Raw genomic sequence first — 15,094 nt, forward strand, 5'->3', positions numbered from 1 at the left:
ATATTCACTACGCATATTCTATTTGTAATTAGAGAAGCTCAACTTGACACTTATTTTCGCCTGCGATCCTCCGTAAAATCTACCAAGAGTAATCCCTGATACATGGTACGGTGGTTGCAGCTGCTATTTTACCGCAGACTTTCGATAGGTGGAAAAAACAATACTGCATCTTGCACTCAATATCCATCTGGGGGATCCTTACGCCATTCAGAGTCAGGTCTTTCTACCTGAACTGCATCCCTCACATTAATGTCAACCCCTCTTCATCTCCGCAGCTGCATTTATCCGTCATTTCTGCTCTCTCCGCCGGCATTCTCCTCTACCCACTCCAGCCCAGTATTGTCTCCAATTGACCAGCTCCCTCATCAATCTTCATCCTCGCCGGCCTTTCCACTATCCAGGCCCGGGGTCATCTCCGAGATGCGTGGGATCATAATATTCCCTAGCCTTGGCCTCCGATTCATTCCAAGGAGGTGAGTGACTGAGTGACGAGATGGTCATGGCAATGCCACTGCTTCCCCACACACGCCATTCGAGTTCTAATTTGTTCTCTTTTCCCTATTTCCCTACTTTTATCTCTTCGCTAATCCTGCATGCTTCTAGCTAGGGCTCGGCAGCTGCCAGGTTATTTATTACTTGGTTAGCGAGCCGGGGCTCGCGGTAGGAATAAAAACAGTGCCGGGTCCCGGTTGGAGCTCACCTCGTAATTCCTCCGGAGGCACAGATCAAACGTCAGAAAGATACGGCAGTGCCTGTCTCTAGCTGTCGCAAGCTGGTGAAAGCTACAAAACGATGTTGTCAATTCTCATTTCGAGGGGCTTACTGCTCCTTCACCTTTGCGCTGGCTTGACGGTTGCAAAGGACTCATCACCGATATACAAGGATCCAAATGCTTCAATTGAGGACCGGGTGTCGGACCTACTAGGTCGAATGACTATCGAGGATAAAACAGCGCAATTAGTACAAGGTTCGTTAAGATCTGAAGCTGTCTACGATTGGTGACATTGGCCTGTGATTAAGGGCTGCGACTGACGTTCCCTAGGTGATATCACAAATTGGATGGATGAGGAAACTGGGGCGTTCAATTACACTGGGCTGGAATGGAATATGAAGGAAAGGGCGGGCATGTTCTACGGTATGCAAATGATTGGTTTAATATTCAACAGTAAAATTGCTGATATCTTTTTCTCTTCCAGTCGGCTATCCTGTTGAGTGGGATTGGATTGCAACCAATGTCAAACGCGCGCAAGATTACCTTGTGGAAAACACGACTCTCGGGATACCCGCGTTTGTGCAGACTGAAGGTGGGTAGGTGTACATTAAACCAGCAAGAGGTGTGCTGACATCTCGTTTTACTTGCAGCAATCCACGGATTTTTGGTTAGAAATGCCACCATCTATAACTCGCCTATTGCATACGGGTGCTCGTTTAACAGGGAGGTAAGTTCATATCGGCCGTGCCTCCAACTGTCGGTTCCTAACAGGAAAAAGTTGATCTACAAGATGGCAAGGCTCATCAGCCAGGAGGCTCTAGCTCTGGGTGTTAATCAACTCTTTGCCCCAGTCGTTGATCTTGCTCGAGAACTACGATTTGGCCGTGTAAGTGAAGCCGTTATATTGCAGACGACTTGAGTGTTCCTAATGCTACTTAGGTTGAAGAAACCTATTCGGAAGATCCCTACCTTGCTGGCGAAATTGGATATCAATATGTCAAGGGATTGCAAAGTCATAATGCCTCAGCCCAGGTCAAGCATTACGCTGGCTTCAGTCAGCCTGAGCAGGGAATCAACACTGCTCCTGTTCATGGAGGAGAGCGGTACCTGCGCACCACGTATGTTCCTAACCAACGATGATATGGATGGTTGTGTTGACTTTTGAGCAAGTTGGTTACATCCTTTCAAGCGCGCGATTGTGGACGCCGGAGCTTACAGTATTATGAGTGCCTACCACTCGTAAGTCCCTACGTCCACCCAAGATTCCGGGGAAATGTCTAATATCCCGGTCCTAGATATGACGGCATCCCTGCTGTTGCTGACTATCATCTACTCACCGAAATCCTTCGAGAAGAATGGGGTTATGAGTACTTTGTGATCAGTGATGCTGGAGCCACAGACCGACTTTGCAATAACTTCCATCTGTGTGAGAGTTCGCCTATTGATTCAGAATCAGTAACTCTCCAAGCCCTTCCCGCCGGGAACGATGTCGAGATGGGCGGTGGTTCATAGTGAGCACCATCCCGCATAATCCGAGTAATAACCCTACTGATCACGCTGATTAGCAACTTCCACACGATTCCTCAGCTCATAGAGTCTGGCAAGCTCGATATCGAGACTGTCGATACCGCAGTTGCGAGAGTTCTACGAGCCAAGTTTGCCCTAGGGCTCTTCGAGAACCCATACCCAGCTGCACCTAAAGAGGAATGGGATAACCTGATCCATACAAAGGAGGCCGTTGACCTGGCCAGGGAGCTAGATAAAGAATCTATCGTCCTGCTAGAAAACCACAACAACTCCCTCCCTCTCAAGAAAACAGGCGACATCGCAGTCATTGGACCAATGGCACACGGACGCATGAACGTTCGTTAACCCAACCACCACCCATACATAGTACTTAACTAACCAACCCGATCTAGTATGGCGACTATGTCACCCAAAGCCAATATCGCGGCGTGACACCCCTCGACGGAATCAAAGCCGCCGTCGGCGACTCCGCCAACATTAACTACGCCCGGGGCTGCGAACCCTGGAGCAACGATGAATCCGGCTTCGCCGACGCCATCACTGCAGCAGAAAACTCCGACGTCGCCATCGTGATCGTAGGAACCTGGTCCCGCGACCAACAAGAACTCTGGCAAGGCCTCAACGCAACAACAGGCGAGCACGTCGACGTCAACTCTCTGTCCCTCGTCGGCGCCCAAGCACCCCTCATCAAGGCCATCATCGACACAGGCAAGCCAACCATCGTCGTCTTCTCCTCCGGCAAACCAATCACAGAGCCCTGGGTGTCGTCTTCTGCCTCCGCGCTTGTCCAGCAATTCTACCCCTCCGAACAAGGCGGGAATGCACTCGCGGACGTGCTCTTCGGCGACTATAACCCGTCCGGTAAGCTCTCCGTCTCGTTTCCGTACTATGTAGGCGACCTGCCGATCTACTACGACTATCTCAACTCCGCGCGTGATGTCGGTGGTGACGCAGGCTATGAAGCGGATAATGGGACACTTGTCTTCGGGCACCAATACGTTCTCGGTACCCCTGAGCCGTTGTATCCCTTCGGATATGGGCTCAGTTACGTGAACTTCACGTACGGCGACGTGAAGCTCTCGCAGACTAATGTGTCTGCCACAGACACAGTCACTGTGTCCGTGGATATCACGAATACTGACACTGCCCGGGTTGGGACGGAAGTCGTGCAGGTTTACATCGTGGATCAGATTGCGACGGTTGTGGTGCCGAATCGTCAACTGAAAGGGTTTGAGAAGGTGGTTGTGCCTGCGGGGGAGACGAAGACTGTCGAGATTGACATTGAGGTTAAGGAGCTGGGGCTGTGGAATACGAGGATGAAGTACGTGGTTGAGCCCGGGGCGTTTACAGTTCTTGTCGGTGGGGGTTCGAAGGATTTCCGGGGGAATGCGACTTTTTGGGTGCAGTGATTATCTTGGTGGTCAGGTATGGTGGTAAAAGAGAGATTGTTACTGCTAAGTGAAGACGTTCTGATACAGGCCTACATATATGTATGAATGGAGAAAAGGATATCAAATGTCAGTTAGTAATCGTCAAGCATCGCTCATTTCATTCGTTATGTTTGATAAAGGGTATAAAACGTGGCACGTGGAAATCAATATAGCGTCGAAGAGAACGAGATGTTAGGCACGGTTATGACTCCTCCGCTTTTGCTTCTGGCTCATTGGGAGGCATTTCTTGCTCTATCTCACCTGGACTAACTTCCGCGCCAGTACTCTGCTGTGCAGTGCCAGCGCTGTTAGTCTTTGTGCTGGCCTCCCCTGCCCTCCCTTCCGCGCGCCTTGATTTGGCTCCCTCCTTGAGCTTTTCCCAACGATCTCTATAACGGCCAAGCACATTGCGAAGTTTTTCGTTTTCCCGACCTGCTTGGTCAAGTTCCCTTTCACCCTGTCGGATTATTTCCTCGAGCTCCTTAATTCGCAGGTCTTGCTCTGTGGTTGCTGCTGTAGAAAGAGCTGCCGTGGGCGATGGCACTGCAGAGCCAGATTGAGGAACATGCTCCGGAGACGGTATGTTCTGGTGGTGCATTGCCTTAAGAGACTGTTGCAGTGCCATGGACGATGATTGTGCATTGACTTCCCACATATGTAAGCGTTTAGACAAGGTGTCAGAGAGATGACGTAGTGCTTGATTCTCCATTTGCAATTCTTCTAGTGTTTTAGGCGGTTGGAGACTCGTGAGTTTATCGCTCGCTCGACCTGTTTGGCCCTTTCCCTTGCCTTTGCTTGTCTGGAGCAGCTCGGGGGAGGAAGGTGTTTCTCGGGCATCGACGAAGTCATCGTCCGCTTCATCGATGCTGTTCCGGCGCGCTTCCTTTTCAGCCCTGGTCAAAATACCCGCGTAAGACACGGTTCCACCAGTCGTAGGTACCACGTAGAACGACTCTGCTGCGTTTCCTGTTCCCATCCCACCCCCTCCTCCTCCATTTGAGTCTCGAATGGCTTTTAGAGCGGCACGGGAAAAGATGCGGCTGATATCAGGCTCGGCTGAGGATCCGGAGCGGTCCGACACGGCGGTTTGTCTATCAATTCTTGTCTCCGCAGACGATTTACGAGTTGCACTCGCATTGCTGCTACCGTCCGATCCGAGAGGAAGTCCCGCAAAGGCCAACGGTGCTGATATCCGAGAAATGAGACCTTCAAATGTTGAGTAGAACCGTTGAAACGGTTCCTCGGTGGCAGATTGTCGGTGCATAGGCTGCGCCGGTTCTGAAGTTTCGGATGGTACGAATTGCTGGGAGGTGATATCGGTAGGGCTACCGATCGGGGGCGACCATGGCTGCTTCTGACTCGGAATGTGGCTCGCACGATCTCTCTGCCCAGACGCTTGTGTGCCCCGTAATCTCGACTCGCTATTCTTGACTTTTGCAGGTCCGTCCGTCATTTTCGCCCCAGCCTGCTGGGACGAGAGAGTAGGCGATACAGGCGACGCACGGCGCGGTTGGGCTGGAATTCCTCGTGCGGATGCCAAGTTGCTCGCGATCGAAGACGTTTCTCTTTTTGGTAAACGAGGGTTTCCGATCAGTTTTGGAAGCTGTTGGCTATCGGTCTTCGACGTCTCTGGTTCTGTAGTATTTTGGGAAAGTTCCCCGGTAGCAGCAGATGGTGGGTTCTCATGTTGGAAGCGAAGGATATGAGCGAGTTTCTTGTGGTGTTGTTCGAGCAGATGGAGCGTTCGTAAAGCCTGTACAAAGATGCGGTTGATTAACACGTAATCCGAAGGTTGCGAGTACGGAGACAGGAAGAGATACCTCACGGTCCCTACTATTTTGCGCGACTGTTGCAAACTCACCAGCAGCCAAGTCGTGCTCTTCGCTTGCAGCTACAGGATTAGACTTGCGGGTTTCAAGGACTGCATTCCGGGCGTGAGTGTGAGCCTGTTGGACGCGGTCAGGTTGTGTTCACTTGGGTGACGGAGTTGTAGACACGGTTTGACTTACCAGAGTCAGAGGAGCAGTCTCCATGGCTTCGGGGAGATAGAGGCGACGCTATCTTCATCAGGTTAGCAGGAGGGCAGGTGAGAATCGAGGTGAGAATAGAGGGGGAGGAGAGGGAGAGTTGATGTGACGTTATCAAATGTTACAGTAACATTACCTGAGATTACCTAGTCCGGCTAACAAACGGGGGATCTAGACTCCTTCTACAGCGTAATGCTCTGTATTAGTGTTGCCTGGGGCATGGCTGCGAGAGTGAAGGTCAATCATTGCATTGTAAACTAGAGTATTAGGTAGATATAGAGCGACATTGTATAACACAAGAGTTAGTTTCCAGTATACTAACAGAAATAGAAGTTAGTGTGGTGTCGGATGCGAGGAATTCTGCTCGTACTCGTATTGTTGGTCTTAGCTGAAGCTCCCCCGGGAATCCTGAGGAGTCGTAGCCTTACCATCTCCATCTCTCCTGCTGCGGACCCCCGAGATTCTGACACCTACCCCCCTCTCCCTCTTTTCCCGCTTTTTCACCTCTCAGTCGTCTCTTTACATCTCCCAGCTCTTGTCGCATCTGGCTTTTCTGGAGGCTACAGGGAGATCATGCTGCTGGCTTTGACTCCAGCCACAGCTGTCATCACCGAGCCCGGCATTTCCCCCTCTTTACTTTCGCATTGTTCGGCGTCAGCACGGACGTGAGCTTCATTCAGCTCCTACCATGATATTTCAGCTTGCATGGAATTTTGTCCATAAAACCCATTGCATGCGTCAAATATCTAATTTAGGTTGACCCCTTGCTCTCGCTTCACCGTTCCGCTCGCTATGGATGCCCCCGTGGTCCCAGATCACCCCGAGCCTGCGCCATCGGATGTTTCACCCCTCCCCAAATCACTCCGTTCAAATACAACTCCGCCTGATTTAGAAACCACTGGAAGCTCAGGTCCGAGCAATGGCCGTTCTTCGGTAGATTCAGCTTCCGACAAGCAATTGTCGCAAGCAGGGGACGCCGAATCTACCAAAACGGGATCTACCGGTCTGTCGAAGTTGCTCGCCTCGAGACGGAACCGCAAGAAGAAGAAGGAGAGCTTGAAGCTAGTCGACGAGCTCCCGTCTACACTGGAAACGGAAAGCAATGATAGAAAGGTCGCCGGTCTCACCCACAAGAGAGCTTCCAGCACCTCATTGCTACCCACAGAAAGCAATAGCACGCAAGATGATACGTCCAATCTTTTGACGGACGACTCCGAACCCGATAGGTAAACTGATCGTGACTGAGTGTCTCACATCGAATGAAAGCTAACCTTCGGCTCTGTCTGCAGGACTCCTCCCCTTACCTCGCATGATTCGCATTCCGGCTTTTACACATCATCCTCCCCCTTAATCAAAGCAAGCTCGGCCGATGCCAACGACACAGACAGAACGCATGGCGATGCAGAATCCGCAATAAGTGGCGCAACCTCAGATCATGCCGGATCCAACCCAGACACGGAATTACAACGCCCGTCGTCCCGGCCAGCCACTGCTTCGAGTTTGAGCGTACCTAGTAACGAGAGGAAGAAAGGCGTGTCTAAAAGCCAACGCTTCAAGAATGCGTTCAGCTCCGATAAGAAAAATGCGAACCGAGAACGAGCATCGTCAACGTCTGGTGAAAGTGCATGGAGCGCCAGCCGACGAAGTAGTTTGTCGTCCAAAAAGGCTCCAGGTAACCCCGCGGACGCTCCTCCGCCTGTTCCATCGATCCCAAAGCCAATTCGAACAGATATCAAGGAGGCCAAGGCTCAAGAGCCGGAGCGTCCGCGCCTACAAACGCCACCACACACTGCAATCCCATTTCCAGCTACTACAGTGACCCCCCCAACTCCTAACCTGGAACAGGCGCCGCTAGTCGCAGCTTCGAGTGTCACAGAATCCCCATCCTCGATAAAATCACGCGAACTACCGCCCGGTGTTGTTGTGAGCCCTTCTGGAAACATGATTTCTCATCGACGCGTGCGGTCTGCCTCTGCAGCCAATCCCAAACCCAGCAAACTATCGAATGCGATGGCCGCCAGCCCAACGCTTGAAGAAGGTAAAGCTGGTACACCTCAGAGCGGATTCTTTTCATCTGTGTTTTCTGTGGCGCAGACCGCCGCCTCTACCCTCACCGGCAGTCTCAATGCACAGAAGACACGTAGTCCAGCAATACCAGAGGCCGAAGTCCCAGAAGGCCAGGAATCCATTGATGCTGAGCAAGTCCCCGAAGGCGCAGATCAGTACGAGGAAAAGAAACCATTGGCTGTCGACACGCTAGGTTCGGGAGATTTGAACTTCAGTCATTTGGACATTGCTATACCTCCCGGTGGATCCATATCGACTCCAGATGGAGTCGTCATCACAAAGCCCGAATTGCCGCCAGATAAACGCAGAAGCCCCGCAGTCTCCCAACGAGATGATGCAGCAGCGCAACTAGAGGATCGACGGGTTGCCCGAGCAGTCAATATGGCATATGAAAAGCCCGATAATCAAGTGAACCAGCAACTAGACGACGACCAATTTGATACCAACTCTACCCCAAACCTTTTGAAAGAGCCAACTGGAACCCAAACCCCGTCAGGTGGGAGCACTTTAGACGGAGACATTGGAACAAGACCGTATCGAAGCAGCAGTGTACGAAGTCGGCTAGCCCAACGGCGTCATCGGGGTTCATCTGGCGCAACTTCGTCAACAATTGGTGCGATTGGCGCCGGTGCCATTGCTCTCGGAGTTCCAGGGGTCAATGCGAGCTTGCCACGGTTAACAGGGTTCGCTGTTGCCAGCAAAAAGCGTAACAGGGACTTTCACCAGCTCTTTCGCAGCGTTCCAGAGGATGATTATCTCATTGAGGATTACAGCTGTGCCTTGCAGCGGGAGATCATATTGGCAGGACGCATTTACATTTCGGAAGGGCACATTTGCTTTTCAAGCAATATTCTAGGCTGGGTTACCACTCTTGTCATTAGCTTCGATGAGGTCGTAGCTATTGAGAAAGAATCAACGGCCATGGTTTTTCCGAACGCAATCGCCATAAAGACCTTGCATGCCCGCCACACATTCCGGAGTCTCTTGAGCCGAGAGTCAACCTACGACTTGATGGTCAATATCTGGAAGATCAACCACCCCAGTATTAAGAGTTCTATCAACGGGACAACGGTTTTAGACTCCACGGGTGACAAGACGGTAAAGGCGGGTGACAGTGACGATGAGCTTTCTGAAGAAGACGAGGAAGACATCTACTATGATGAAGATGAAGATGATGACAATGCTGATAGCTTCTTCGAACCCGGTGATGACAGCATGCGTGGGAGTAGTACATCGCTTCCTCTGAAAGCGGTACCTCGACAGACTTCTGGCACAATACCAACGGTTTCGTCGGGACTCGGGCCCAACGGAGCCTCTAAGGGTACCAAGGGAACCAACGGAGATGCTGATGGTGACTTCCCTGGCCCACACACACATTCTCCAACTCAATACGACGGTCCTGAAGGCCAGTACGACAGACTCATCAAGGACGAAACAATTCCTGCGCCTTTGGGCAAAGTATATTCTTATGTTTTCGGGCCAGCCTCGGTGTCGTTTATTCCTAAGTTCCTTGTCGATAACCAGAAATCTGGCGAACTCGACTTCAACAGTGAAAAGACCGGGCTTACGAATGAGATTCGGACGCGAAAGTACTCCTATATCAAACCTCTGAACGGCTCCATCGGTCCCAAACAAACAAAGTGTATTAGTGTCGAACAGCTGGATTTCTTAGATCTCGAGAAGGCCGTTCTTGTAACACTCAGTACCCAGACACCCGATGTGCCCAGTGGGAATATTTTCACTACCAAGACAAAATACCTCTTCACTTGGGCAGCAAACAACCAAACGCGCTTTCTCATGACCTGTACGATTGAATGGACTGGGAAGAGTTGGCTAAAAGGTAAGTCACTAACGTCTTTGCCGCTTCAATACCATTCTAACCAAAATAGCTCCGATTGAGAAAGGTGCTACCGACGGTCAAACAGCGTTCGGCAATGACTTGATCGCCGCCCTGAAAGCCGCAGTCGCCCCCCGCGCTCGTGCGGGTACCAGAACTGGTGGAAAGGGCAAGCTCAGACGTAAGAAGGGTGACGCCGTGAATGACGAGACTGCAGCAGCTGTTGCCAAGGCAGTAACCGAAGCGCACGCGCAAAAAACCGAGTCATGGGGCGTCTTCGAGCCGCTCCATGGACTGCTTGGACCACTTTTTGGTTTGTTTACGCCATTATGGAATGGGAATATGGCTGTCCTAGTAATCGGCGTCCTGCTCTTCATGCTCTTCTTCCGCAGGCCTTCTCACCCTCCAATGTTGTCATCAGACATGGCATATCCTGGCCACACTATACCCCAGCGGTTGGCCGCTTATGAGGAAATGTGGCGCAGAGAAGAAAGCGAGCTCTGGAATTGGCTTGAAGACAGAGTAGGGTTGGATGGAATGGCCATTCCAACAATGAAGCGGCAATCCGAAACACGCATACCCCGGAGCAATCGCAAATCCCAAAGTGAGCGGGAACTGAAAGATTCGCTGAGCGAAGAAACCCTATCAGACCGCGAGATGGACCACGCAATCCGCAGCACGCGGGACCGATTAGACACACTCGAGCGGATATTGTCTAGAAGAACGTCAGCATCTACAGCCAAGACCGAATCGTCCCGCGAGGAGCTTTAGGTCTACCCAACAACTATAACACGAAGACGCGCTTCTTCATCAAATTCATGCACATCATTTAAACTTGTCACTCCCTCATTTCAATCTCATTTATTGGACTTTTTATCAGCGCCACCATCCACAACTTATCCAGTCATTTATTTACCCATTTTAACTTGTCCGGCAGCGATTTGTAATCATGCACCTGTGTCAAGCGATATATACTTTCCTTGTTTATGTTTTGTCTTTTGATGACATGTTGTATCTACTATTTGTCTCGAATCCTCCTGTTCTGTATTCACAGATACTTACCTTGTATATCCAGAGCTTCTATTCCACATACGTACAGCCCGCAAATTCGAAAAAAAAAAAAGTATAAAAGTACCACGCAAGCAACCTGGGCATTCATATCGTGAGAGTGATTGTTCTGTTTCTAAACAGCGCGAAACAAAGCAGTCTTAAAGAGATTGGAACTAGCTAATATTTAATTATAGAAGCAGAACTATAACTGTTAAAGAGGAAATGCTCAAATTATTTAGAAAAGCCAATGTTTATCTATACGTATGTGTTGTACCACATAACTTAATACAAATTTCGGCGAAACTTTTATTTTAAGATTTACCGAAGTCATGAGTTCTTAACCAAGCACTACCTAATAACTATTCTTTTTTGCGAGAAGCACCCCAGCCTTGGAATTCATTCTCAGATTAAATTTGTTGTCATACAATAGGCAAGAAGAGGGAGCACCCATTGGCTTATCAAGATATTATTACTCGCATAGATGGGTCCATTGACTGCAAATTATATATAGCGAAGCACCCACCTGCATTAAATTAGGTGCTTGCATGTATTCTGATCTTGTCTAGATCGGTTTGGACTTTGGAGGCCTTAGTAGGCCCTTTCGCGCTTTCTTTAGGATTCATAACACCCAGTGTTAATAAAATTATGCAACTGGTTGTACAATACTCTACTGCAAATTTCTGATCAGGTTATATATGCAATATCCAAACACTCGTGTTTCGGTTTGGATAGATTATGATAATTAGGGGTGCTAAATATACAGTATCTTGAAGGTATGGAAATGAGAACGTAGGTGGTATCAATCACAGCATCATACGCTGACAGATGCTATAAAAAAAAAGGGGCAAAAATAAAGGGCAGGCGCTCTTCTAACATGGCGGAGACGTGTATATATGAGCCAGTATTATATATCGTATAGTATAGTGAAAATGAAAAAAAAAAATCGTGAACATGGAGTATACGTCGTAGCACTTTTAAAAAAAGACTGTACGGCATTATAGCGGCGGGAGAAAGGTAGAGTCCGATCATCATGTACCCTCATAAACCTGGAGGGCGTTCGACGATGAATCTGACATCGATCCAGGCTGTTCGGCGTTGGTCTTCTCTTCTTCCTTTCTTCTCTTCTTTTGCATCTTTTTCATTGCTTCCCTGGTGAGTTGCTGGCGGAACATTCGTTCGACCACGTCCTTTTTGCGCGTCATTCGGTCCCCGATCGTGATCAGGACACCTCCAGTGATGTTACACGTGATTGAACAACAGAGGATGACGGTGGTGAGAGCGAATGGTCGTACATGGTAGCTAATACCCCATGTGCAAGCGCCGAGGGCGATCTGAAGAAGTGAATGGCAGTCCAAAATGACCACAATGGCGATGAGAAAACGTTGCGGGAAGGCATGATGAGTTATGGTTTCGTGAGGTTTGTAGAAGGTATGGGACTTCGCAAATTTGGTTTGGTGGTGCTGCAGTTTCAACTGCTGCACACGATTGAGCACGCTGAACTCATGCTCGTCCTCTTTGGGGAGCTCTCCAGCTTCGAGATCAGCATCGGCTTGAGCCTCCCCTCGAGACGGCAAGTCATTCTTGTCTTTCAGATCTGGAAGCCGGCGCTTTTTGCGAACCCTCCAAGTCGTGAACGTGTAATGTGCGATGAATATCATGTGGTAGGTATCAACTGCACGGAACGGGGCCAGCCCATCACCCATTATGGCGAAGAGAGCCACTAGTACATTGTCAATGACGTTGATGATGTATGACTGTCGTCCGCCAACGTTGATCCAACCTATATGTCGCATTAGCACAATGTACACAGGATGGGGGAGTGTGAAGTGTGGAGGCAATACCGATAAGAAAGAGTACCCATGCAAGACCAAAAAGTGTAATGAGAGTCGCGTATAGTGTGATCAGAAAACCAAGAGCTGGATATAAGAATTAGTAAATAGGCACAGGGAAAGAAAGAATGTGGATGACGTACGTTTAGAGACGTATTTACCGAATCCTTTCATCGATCGCTTGAATTTTGAGCGACGCGAGTGCAGCATATGTCGTACATGGTCATTCAACTCTTCAATATCCTGGTGCGACCAGCCTGCAAGGTTGGTTCCATCTGGTAGTATGGCAAAGCGAGGTTCTCCTTCTTCTAATACCGAGGAAATGCTAGTAATCGGCCTCTCCAAGGGAGCACCAGGCTCGAGCCCCTTTCTGTCTTCCATCTCTTCATCTTCTTCTGTCGACGTTGTCTCGTCCCTTTCTAAACCAGAGGGGGGTGAAAGTGTATATGTTTGATTGCGGTTCACAAGAGAGCCTAGGTTTGGAACGAACAGCGAGTTCTGGACATTGGTAAGAGTGGTAAGAGCCGAAACTTCCGGGTCTAATATACAGTTAGTATTGTCAAATTCGGGACACAGTTCACGTTCATCGATGACATGGGTGTGCAGCAGCCCAAGGAACGCTTACCGATGACATCCAAAACGTCCACAAGGTGCGAATCATATTCCCGGGAATCAATCTCCGGCCGAGGGGAAGGGCCTCCGACAGTCTGAGCTCGATTCCTGGAGAGTCTATGTAATGCTGCTTCACTTGTCCTTCGTAGAACATTCTTCCGATTACCATCTTTCGGCTGTTCGGGCACTGGGGCTGGTCGGACGAGTTCCAAGGTTGGGCGAGCACTGTTAGGGCTTTGAGGCTCCTCCATCACAGTGCGCATGGGCTGCTGCCCAGGCTGGAGACGCGGTAGAGCAGCTGGACTCGGCGCCGACCACCGTCCTCGACGGGGCTCCGAGCTGCTGCGGCGACGGGCGCCTTCGAACGCATCACTAGGTCCCTCGGGTTCCTCGGGCGGGTTCCCACTGAGAGTCGCAAAGGATGCACGCGAGCCATTGTTTCTGAGGTTGAGATTACTCGTACTATGCAGTGCGGGAGACGAAGGTTGGTTGGTAAATGAAGGCGGGCGATAAAGGCGAATAGAGGAGCGATTGGAGTGGTTTGAGCGCACAGATGAGGCGCGCGGCCGAGTCGTCGGGGCCCCGGATGACGTCCGATCTTGGGTAGAGGGATTCGCAGCCGCAGAAGCGCGTCGTGGCCGCGGCTGGGAAGGAGTAAGATGGTCCGGAGACGGGCCTGCCGGCTCTATCGGATCCATTGGGACGGTGTGGTGATGAAGCAGAAATCGAGAGGCGAGAGGAGAGAAGGGGAGGGACGCAGCAGGATAAAGAAGCATTTGAATTAGTCACTGGCGGCCCATCGGTCCCGCAACAACCCGCCAAGCACCGTGGCGCTCGATGAAAATCTCCATCAAAACCAGTTGAACGAGCCAAAGGGATCGACATGACATAGCCAGTGCATCTGGGGGAGCTCGGCCGTGGAGGGTGACTGGTCGAGAGCTGCAGATGCTGGCAGCATTCGTTGTCTCCAGAAATGAAAATATCTTGATTATTGTTTGCTGGCGCCTACGTATTCTTCTCTCTCCGATTCTTTGGGTCCTCTACGGTAACGGTCCCTGCCTCAGGCACCGGTCCCTGTACCAAAGAGCTGTGTTTATTGACTGCTTCATTCACTACCTGTCCCTCTTTCTGAGAAGTTTTACTTTGCTTTGTTTCTCACTCCAAACTGCTGCAAACATGTGTTTCTTTGTGTTCCCTTGTCAACTATGTCCTCTCAACTCCAGGCTGGTCGACTTTGCGACCACACACTGGCATAGTAATTCCCGAGGCAACATCTTGCCCTCTAGGTAAACATCCCAGTGCAATGTATTCTTTGTTATCAAGCTTGGCGTCTACTAATTTTAGGCTACACAGCTTTAAAACACTCCTGCATCAGAAAAGGCTATAAATACTTCGTGATAATGGCAACTAAACACCTTCTTTCGCCGTTTCAAGATCATCATAATCCTCACAAAACAAGCCAAACACACAAAAACATTACCGGGAGCCGCGATAGGAACCCTGAAAACAGCCATGGGAAGACTGCCTTTGAGGCATTCGACAGCTGGGGCCCCGCGAGCGTCAGCTCAGACAATACTCTGCCAGAAGAAGAATCTCCATACACCGAACAGTTCTTCTCCGACATGGCGAAAACAATTATCCATTCCTTTCCATTCAGGAAATTTGCGAAACAACATGGCTGCAAAGTTGAAGACGTTTTCCATGCAGTCCGTGCAACGGTCGTTGAGCCGCTTTCCAAACCGACTTGTGCGAAGGCCGCGAGACACGCAGCTGCCGTCAGGATTGCCCATGCGACCAAAGCCACTGAGTCAACAAAGAGCAAATCTAATGCTCCCACGTCTACTTCCAATAAATCACCAGAGCTTCGTCGTAGTGCGAAGAGGCGCAAGACGATGGCTCCCAGCGAACGACAGCTTGTGGAGCAGGATATCTATGGCAATTACATCCCTGTAGAAGCCAAAAAGAAAAGAGGCCGTCTTTTTTCATAAGAACTGACTATCTGG

At 50.1% G+C, this 15,094-nt stretch overlaps 5 protein-coding genes across 5 annotated transcripts; 3 read left to right on the top strand and 2 right to left on the bottom strand.

Annotated features, from left to right (window-relative positions):
- Positions 1-792: 792 nt before the first annotated feature.
- On the top strand, positions 793-3,648 carry APUU_20526S (putative beta-glucosidase; the record flags this gene model as incomplete). Its single annotated transcript, XM_041699177.1, has 10 exons — positions 793-967; positions 1,043-1,135; positions 1,197-1,304; positions 1,363-1,439; positions 1,491-1,598; positions 1,652-1,830; positions 1,883-1,951; positions 2,008-2,223; positions 2,278-2,575; positions 2,632-3,648. The coding sequence occupies 10 exons, from the start codon at positions 793-795 to the stop codon at positions 3,646-3,648; spliced, it is 2,340 nt and encodes a 779-aa protein (XP_041552288.1).
- A 223-nt stretch (positions 3,649-3,871) lies between these two features.
- APUU_20527A (uncharacterized protein) lies at positions 3,872-5,702 on the bottom strand (the record flags this gene model as incomplete). The annotated part of the gene is made up of 3 exons (XM_041699178.1): positions 3,872-5,422; positions 5,490-5,615; positions 5,679-5,702. The coding sequence occupies 3 exons, from the start codon at positions 5,700-5,702 to the stop codon at positions 3,872-3,874; spliced, it is 1,701 nt and encodes a 566-aa protein (XP_041552289.1).
- Positions 5,703-6,488: 786 nt separating this feature from the next.
- Positions 6,489-10,371, top strand: APUU_20528S (uncharacterized protein; the record flags this gene model as incomplete). Its single annotated transcript, XM_041699179.1, has 3 exons — positions 6,489-6,922; positions 6,986-9,603; positions 9,653-10,371. 3 exons carry the CDS (start codon positions 6,489-6,491, stop codon positions 10,369-10,371), a joined length of 3,771 nt encoding a protein of 1,256 aa, XP_041552290.1.
- Positions 10,372-11,678: 1,307 nt separating this feature from the next.
- On the bottom strand, positions 11,679-13,867 carry APUU_20529A (uncharacterized protein; the record flags this gene model as incomplete). Its single annotated transcript, XM_041699180.1, has 4 exons — positions 11,679-12,430; positions 12,492-12,566; positions 12,623-13,018; positions 13,105-13,867. The coding sequence occupies 4 exons, from the start codon at positions 13,865-13,867 to the stop codon at positions 11,679-11,681; spliced, it is 1,986 nt and encodes a 661-aa protein (XP_041552291.1).
- Positions 13,868-14,491: 624 nt separating this feature from the next.
- On the top strand, positions 14,492-15,079 carry APUU_20530S (uncharacterized protein; the record flags this gene model as incomplete). The annotated part of the gene is made up of 1 exon (XM_041699181.1): positions 14,492-15,079. The coding sequence occupies one exon, from the start codon at positions 14,492-14,494 to the stop codon at positions 15,077-15,079; it is 588 nt and encodes a 195-aa protein (XP_041552292.1).
- Positions 15,080-15,094: the final 15 nt, after the last annotated feature.

The sequence above is a fragment of the Aspergillus puulaauensis genome, chromosome 2 (assembly GCF_016861865.1).
Source record: "Aspergillus puulaauensis MK2 DNA, chromosome 2, nearly complete sequence".
NCBI lineage: Eukaryota > Fungi > Ascomycota > Eurotiomycetes > Eurotiales > Aspergillaceae > Aspergillus > Aspergillus puulaauensis.